Source organism: Sitophilus oryzae, unplaced genomic scaffold (genome assembly GCF_002938485.1).
Source record: "Sitophilus oryzae breed Bouriz unplaced genomic scaffold, Soryzae_2.0 scaffold_1234_pilon_pilon, whole genome shotgun sequence".
Taxonomy (NCBI): Eukaryota; Metazoa; Arthropoda; class Insecta; order Coleoptera; family Curculionidae; genus Sitophilus; species Sitophilus oryzae.
In genome coordinates, this window is record NW_022145876.1 from 537,900 (window position 1) to 546,524 (window position 8,625).

The 8,625-nt window shown below is 28.6% G+C and overlaps 2 protein-coding genes across 2 annotated transcripts; one reads left to right on the forward strand and one right to left on the reverse strand.

The window, feature by feature from the left end:
- Positions 1-831: 831 nt before the first annotated feature.
- On the reverse strand, positions 832-1,329 carry LOC115874170. Its single transcript, XM_030889274.1, has one exon. It carries the CDS (start codon positions 1,327-1,329, stop codon positions 832-834), a length of 498 nt encoding a protein of 165 aa, XP_030745134.1.
- A 6,149-nt stretch (positions 1,330-7,478) lies between these two features.
- Positions 7,479-8,216, forward strand: LOC115874171. The gene has a single exon (XM_030889275.1). It carries the CDS (start codon positions 7,479-7,481, stop codon positions 8,214-8,216), a length of 738 nt encoding a protein of 245 aa, XP_030745135.1.
- The last annotated feature ends 409 nt before the right edge of the window (positions 8,217-8,625 follow it).

An 8,625-nucleotide genomic window follows, 5' to 3' on the forward strand; every position in this document is an offset into this window, starting at 1 on the left:
GTTTGTTATTGTTGGTATAAGTAATCAAGATTTATCCCCGAAAATTATAATCGGTGGAAAAAATGGTGTCTCTATAATTTTAAGTGAAGAAAATTGGAATAGTTTTTGCAATCATCGGGGAGTTATTGAAAACTACTTCTGCTTTCCCCAGCAAATTAACGATCCCATGTTGAATATAGACAACTTTAAATTATATTTTGAGAAAGTCAACAGTCTTCCTGTTATAAAAATTAAAGAAGAATATTCGAGATACGTATATTTAGGATACGAGTCTATAGAAACATTATGGCGATTAAAGGAAGTTGTGGATTACAGGATTTCTATTATAAAGAAACAAGAATTTTCACTTTTCTTTAAAGTGTTCCAAACCAGCATTTCAAGTCAGGAAGATGATCATATTGATAATATTTATCGTATTTTACAACCAAATCAAAATCCAAACAGTGAAAATGTGTCAACAATGTTGGAGTTTCTAACACTCTATCCTGAAGAACTGGAAACCAGGTTAAAGAGAAATGGACTTAAAAGAAAATATTATGAAGAAATCGGTGACTTTTCAGGAAGAGAAAAATAAACTTTATGTGTTAGTGCAGTGGAATTTTGCTTATAAACAAGCACGAAAAAGTGAATTTAGAACTTATTATTTAGATAGACTTCGTTTTGAAAAACGAATTAATAATTGTAAGCTTATTCTTGATCCAATACTAAGCAAAGAACACAGAACTAAAATGTATTTAACACGATTTGCTAATACTTATATTTAACCAAATATTAAATAAAACTATATTATATCAATTAGTGCTTTATTTTATTTTAAGTTACATAAAACAACTATACAACATCATTTTTATTAATCCATGTATTAAATTTTTTATCTAATCCTAACCATTTTACATAAACTTTGTTTCCTTTTCTTCTTAGAATTTTTTCAACGAGATATACATCAAAGTGTTTTGCTTTCTGTAACTCCTGTTCATAAAATCCACCCTGAATTTCCTCATTTCTTTCATCTTCAATTATATATGTTCTGGGATTTGTCATCTTAACTTTTTTAATTCTAAATATTTCATTTGACCAATTTGGAGTGTAACCTTTGGAAAACGCCTCACGATACTTGCTTATACGCACATGATCTCCAACTTTAAATTTAGCAAGTTTTGAATCTACTGTTTTAGCATGAGTAAAGATTGATCTTAAAATCTTCTTTTCATTTTGTTTATTTACTTGGTTTGGTTTCATTGCAATTGTTGAATGTTTGGTGTTGTTGTAATCCTTAACGATATCTTGTAAAATATTAAGCCATCTATAATTTCCTTGCAAACTAAACATTTTCCACATTCTGGTTTTTAATGTTCGGTTTACTCTTTCAACTACACTTGCTTTTAAATTGGAAAACGTACTATAATGATTAATTTTAAATCGTTCCATCAGTTTTTGGAAATGTTGGTTGAAAAATTCTGTACCCCTATCCGTTTGCAAATTTTGTGGGTTGGTTTTTAAAGTATGTAATATGGTTTTCATTGCTGCGGCAACATCCTTACCAGATTTTGTTTTTACAGGTTCTGCCCAAACATATTTTGAAAACACATTTATAACAACTAAATATATCTATAACCCTGTTAAATTTGGAATATGGTTGCATTTCTACTAGATCTGCCTGTAAAGATCATTTAGTCCTTTTAACAATTACCCTTCTTCGCATAAATTTTTTTCTAGCAGGTTTATGTAACTCATTAACTACTTGTTCCTTAATGGTTGTCATACTTTTGAAATTTTACCAAAAGATATTTAGTTTTGATAGTAGTTGTCCACAAAGCTTTTATACATCTCTGTCCATTCTTTTAATTTTTGTATTTGTTCATCCTTATTAGTTTCAATCAAAATTTCATTAATTTTAATTATTTCTTTGACTAGGTTATCTAGATATTCTTTAACTGTTGTTAATAGAAAATCTTTTCTTTTATTTGCAGAATTTTCTACTTCCGTTTCTATTTTTGTTAGTTCTTCATGCAATATTTTAGAGATAGTATATATATTTTGTGAAAGATTTTCTATATATTGTCTAATCTCTAAAGATACAACAGATAATTTTTTACCATTAAGAGTATCCTTTATAAGTTTACTCTTAGATGAAACAATATTATCAATATCATTTCTTAGATGTTTAATTCTTTCTTTTTGATTTTTAATTATCACTTCTCTAATTTGAGTGTTCATGGTCTTATCAATTTCATCAATATCAGCATTAATTTTTGTATTTTCTTCTTTTACATACTCTTTCAACGATTCTAGACTTACATAAAGTTCATCCAATTTTAAATCGAACTTCTCTAAACTGGATTTTATTGTAGAAATTTCACTTTTACTTTTATTTCTATCTTCACTTTCCAAAATTTTTTCTGATTTTAATTTTGTAATTTCAGCTAATGTATTATTAAATTGCTGTCTTAGATCTTGTAGTTCTTCTATGTCTTTTTTATGGTTAACTATGTGCATATTTAATGCTGTCGCTGTAATTTTTTCAGTTCTGTCAATTTTATCATGAACATCCTTAAAATAAGCTACTTCTTGATTAACTCTTTCGTAAACTTTGTTTGCGAAATCTTCAAATTTTGTTTTAATATCATTTTGAAGATTTCTTTTGATTGATTCAATTTCTGTTTTTAAATTATTAATTGTTTTTATATTATCATTAAATTGTACAATTTTATCTTCATGTTTTGTAATTTTATCATCAAAAAACTTAATTTTCTTTGCAAAATTACTATTGTTTGATTCATTTTCACTTAATCTTTTATTTGTGTTGTCTATACTACCTTGAAAATGTTCAATTACTTTATTTTCAATATAGTTTACATCTGTCTTAAACCTATTTAAAATTTTATTTTCAACATTTGATAAGACTGTATCTTCCAAGGTTGTTGTATTTACAGTGTTACGTTTAGAAATATGACAACCAAATTTATCAACAGACATGATTTGATATTGGTCAACAATTGATTTGTTTATAACTAGCAATTCTTATTTATAGTATAACTTTAGCCTCCCTTAATTCCTCAATTATAGATAATATTTCATTGTTGTGGGCTGTATTGCCAGCATCTGTAGATGCTAGTAAAAGACGAAGTCGATCCACAAGTTCATTTATATTATCCCAATACACATAATCTGTATTTGATTTATTTATTTTTAAAGTTAAACCTTTCCCTTTCTGAACAGCAGTCGTTCTACTAGTTCTAAATGGTGCTTTCGGTTTAGCAAAAGCTTCAGACAACCTTTCCAATGGTGTTATTGTTTTAGTTTTTGTAATACCCTTTCGTTGCAAGTAAGGTCCAATTATTGTTACATATTTATGTGAACTATTTCCTTGCACTTGCTCGTTGGGATCAAAATTTCTACGATATGCATTAGTTCTTTTTAATATGTCCATATAATTTTCTAAATCTTCATTTTATATCCAACAGGTTATTTTTAAAAAGTAATTCATATAAACCAACCGTTCCGGGATATTTTATACCTTCCACATGAATATTTTTACCAATTATTTCCACAGGTTTTTGTGTTAAACCCAAAAAAAATTTATCTCTTTCGAGATCATGCACTATTCCATAATTATGATCAAACTTAGACTTTGTATCTTTCACACCTTCATCTATATATGTTCTTGGTAATTCATGGAAAGCATTCAACCAATCATCATATCCCGAAGTCCCAACATATGTTTGAATAGTTTGTCTTGTCTCTTCTAATATATCTGATAAATTTCTACTTTCTGAATGGTTAAATTGTGAAGGAAATGTTTCTGCAATAATACTTGTTTCTTGTATATTGGGAATCTGACTTATAGATTCTGTTGATCTGTTAAAAAATGATGGAGTTTCAGGTGGTAATATAGGAATTTTGCCAGTTTTCGGAGTTATTTTAACTTTTGTAGGTGTTGAAGTTTTAAAATATTCTTCTTGTAAGTCCACAGGTTCTTCTTTTATGTGTAAATGTTCCGATTTTCCAATAGCTGAGACTAGTTCTTGTAGAGGTTGTGTTATTGGTTTATAAGTCTGTTCTAACTCTGCTTGTGTTGTAGATGCTGCTGATTTTAGCATATGATACTTTTCTTTTACTGCTTGTCTTGACTTTATCAACTCTTTAGCTAAACGTTTATCCATGTTAGATAATTTTTAAATGAGGAAAAACCACAAAACTCGTCTTATATATAAATATAGAGTCAAATTTATTTCTATATCTACCATTATTTAATTGACAATCTTTATCAATTACAAGAAAACCATAGGGTTCCCTCCAACATTTAGCACAAATATTTTTAAACTGATCAAATGTCATATCTATCATACAATGATCATTATATATATGTTTTAAACTTGAAGAATCTTGTTTAAACAAAATCAATAAATTTGAATTTTCACGAATTAGTTGTTTAAGAATAGAAGAGTAGCCCTGAAATATGAAAAAACAATCTGTGTTTGTATGTCTACCATGTGTAAAATAATCTCGAATAATTGATTGATTGTGACAAGGAATATCGTCGAAGATAATAACAGAATTTGGTTTTATTTTATGAGGTGAAATAACATTTTCATCATTATCATATTCAAAATAACCAATTTCTTTCATAGGTTCTAAAAGTTGTCTTAAATATTTATATTTCGGTTGATCTAATGATTTTGAATATATATAAACATTTTCGAATCTAATACCATTAGGATGTTCAAGCAATGTTAGCATAACATTAGTTTTACCACTTCCACTACAACCAACAATTAATCCTCTTTTCGAACCACCACCAAACAAAGCACCATGTTTCCTAAATTGTTTGTGTGAAACTTTTTCATCATGGTTCTTAATAGGTAAAGAGAATTTTTGTTTTTCGATCTTCATTTTTAAAATTACTAATATATTCCATTGTGTGTAAAAGTATTTATACCCTAGCAGCAATAGTTTATTTTTAGTATTTAAATACGTTTTAATGATTGTACATCACTCCAGTGAGAACAAAACTATAAATAGGAGACGAAAAAAAGGTTTTGGTTTAGTAAACAAATTAATTACCAACCTTCCCTTCGAATTTCACATACCAGGATATAACTACTGTGGACCGGGTACAAAATTGGAGAAGAGAATAGCCAGAGGGGATATTGGTATAAATCCATTGGATGCTGCTTGTAAACAGCATGATATAGCATACTCTCAATCTGAAGATTTATTAAAAAGACACGCATCTGATAAACTGTTAGGAGATCAGGCTTGGAATAGAGTAAAAGCTAAGGATTCTTCAATCGGTGAAAAAGTAGCTGCATTAACTGTTGCTGCCATAATGAAGGGAAAACGAAAGCTTGGAATGGGTATAAAAAAGAAAAAGGATAAAAAAAGTGGAAAGCTTAACATGAAGAAAAAACGTATAATTCGAACACCTGAAAAAATTGGGGGATTTTTACCACTTTTGCTCCCAATATTGGGAGCGTTAGGTGCACTAGGTGGAGGTGCTGCAGGAATTGCCAAAGCAGTCAATGATGCTAAAGCATCTAAACAGCAGTTAGAAGAAATGCATAGACATAATATTGCAATGGAGGATGTTTCTAAGGGAAAGGGATTATTTATTAAACCGTATAAGGGAAAAGGACTTTTTATAAAACCGTATAAAGGTGGTAAACTTGGTATAAAAAAAAAGACCAAAAGATTAACATAAGTTTTCCACGTAGACCGCTTACAAATATTGACATTATTAAGTATGTAAAGGTAATGAAAATTCCTAATTTCAGAGGTGTATTTATGCTTGATGAACTTCCAAATACAATATCTTTAAAAGAGTGTGGTGTTGTTAATTTAGACAGGAAGCAAAATAAAGGAACACATTGGACTTCATACATTAAAAATGATAATCATGTTGTATACTTTGATAGTTATGGAAATTTAAAACCACCTCTTGAACTTTCAAAATATTTTAATTCAAATGGTGAAGTGAAAATATTTTACACATATGAAAATAAACAAAAAAATAATTCATACAACTGCGGACAACTTTCTCTAAAATTCTTAAAAAATAATATATAAGCTAACAACATGTAATAAAATAGCATTTACACAATGTCTACAACAATAGCAATATCAGGAAACAGTTCAGTTTTATCAGCTGATTTCAATCCACCTATATATTTGGATGATGAGAAACAATATTACTTAGGTTTAGCAGATTTTGAAACTTTTATGACTATACCCAATATAGAAAAGGGTCACAATAAACTTTATATAGGTGATAAAGTGATTGTTATTCCAGATGGAACTTATGATATAATTGATATAGAAACCTATATAAAAGACAAAGTTAAAACTGTGTTTGAATATGAAAACGTTGCTTTTTTATTAAAACCTAATACTAATACCCTGAAATGTACCTTAATGTGTAGCAAACAAATTGATTTTACAAAAGATGATTCAATAGGAAAAATACTAGGTTTTAAAAGTAGAATCATAGAAGCGGATAAAGTAGATCAATCAGATAATGTTGCTAATATAAGTAAAGTCAACGCTATTTCATTGATTGTAATATCTGTGTTTGGTTCATTTAGTAACGGAAAACCTGTTCATATTATTCACCAATTTTATCCTGCTGTAGCTCCAGGGTATAAAATAGTTGAATCTCCTTTACCCATATTATATTTTCCAGTCAGCGTTAAAGCAATTAACAACATTACAGTAAAAATTGTTGATCAAGACGGAGATCTTATCAGTTTCAGAGGTGAGACTATTACAGTAAGATTACATTTAAAAACAAACGGTTTATAAAATGGTTGTTAGATATAATAGAGGTAATATAAATTATTCTCCAGTTATTATTCCTAAAAAAATCAAAACTTATAAAAAGAAACTGACACAAAAATTATTCAGTGTCAAATCCAACACCAATCGATTAACACGAAAAAATCATAATTTTCTAAAATCGCTAGGTTTTAAAGTCTTAATATAATGAGCATATTAAATGTAAACGAAAAGTTATATATTGATAACTCTATTGTTAGTTCAGAATTACATACCTATCAACCATACATTTCTTCAAAATTTGATTATAATGATGAAATACGTATACCAATCCAAGAACTTGATGCTTACACTCTACCATCAGAAAGCCTACTTTATATCGAAGGAAAGTTAACAAACACAGAGGGAAATTATACAAAGAGATTGCGATTTACAAACAATGGTATAGCTTTCTTATTTAGAGAAATTCGTTATGAGTTAAATGGTATTACTATTGTACCTTAAGAAATGTAGGACTAGCATCAACATTAAAAAGTTATCTATCCAGTAACACAAATGAAAGTTTAAAACTGCAAAATGCAGGTTGGTTTCCACACAGAAAAGAAGAGGATAGAATTTTAGTTGATGATAATGGAAAATTCTCCGTATCTATACCACTAAAACTGCTAATGGGATTCTTTGAAGATTACAGAAAAATTATAATTAACATGAAACAAGAGTTGGTTCTTATTAGATCTAATAATGACTTAGATGGAGTTTTCTTTAAGGATGATGTAACAACTCCATCTACAACTGTAGAAACCCCAAAAGTTACTTTCGATAAAATCTATTGGAAAGTACCACATATTTCAGTTGATATACCACAACAACTAGCACTCACTAGAATACTGGAGTCAAATAAAGATATACTAATTGGATTTAGAAGTTGGGAACTTGTTGAATACTCTTCCCTAACTGAAACAACACGACACACATGGCCTGTAAAAACAACTAGCAAACTGGAAGCTCCCCGTCATGTAATAATTGCCTTTCAAGAAAATCGAAAAGGAGATGTTAAAAAAGATATGAGTCAATTTGACAATGTAGATTTAACAAATATTAGAATATTTTTAAATTCCGAAAGGTATCCTTATCATGACTTATATTTAAATTTCAAAGAGAACAAATATTCATCTTTATATGAAATGTTTGCCAATTTTCGTTATTCTTATTATGGTACTTCTAATGAACCCATTTTTAATCCTGAGAAATTCAAGGAGATTTCACCAATTGCATATATTGATTGTTCTCATCAAAAGGAAACGCTTCAAACGGGTTCTGTTGTAATGAGAATTGAGTTTGAAACAAACAGTGCAATCAAAAAAGACACATCTGCTTATTGTCTTATTTTACATGATAAATTATTTAGTTACAATCCTTTAACAAAGATTGTCAAACAATTATAAACTTTTACCCCCACCCTCATAGATTTAATATAAATAAGTAAACATAGTGTCTGTAGTAGTAGATATGTCATCAACACTTCAACTAGAAATACAAAATTTTATTTTTAAAATACAAAAATTGAAAGAACAAATTGCAAACTACTCAAGACAAAAAAGTTTAATTAAAAAGTTTAGTGAACTAAAAATATGAGGTTGATTGTGGATATACAAGGATTTAAAGATGAGAAAAACACCTTTTTACCTAAAGAACTTGCAGCTTTTGATGGACATAGAATATCACATTATATCTTTAAGAAACCCTATCCATTAGACTTTCTGTCACCAGAATGTCACAGACAGGCGGTATGGTTAATGAAAAACCATCATTGTATCAACTGGAATGATGGATTTACACCTCACCATTATTTTT

Excerpts from the sequence above, each read along its gene's own strand:
- LOC115874170 (XM_030889274.1), bottom strand. The coding sequence starts at position 1,329 with ATGTTTAGTTTGCAAGGAAATTATAGATGGCTTAATATTTTACAAGAT.
- LOC115874171 (XM_030889275.1), top strand. The coding sequence starts at position 7,479 with ATGAAACAAGAGTTGGTTCTTATTAGATCTAATAATGACTTAGATGGA.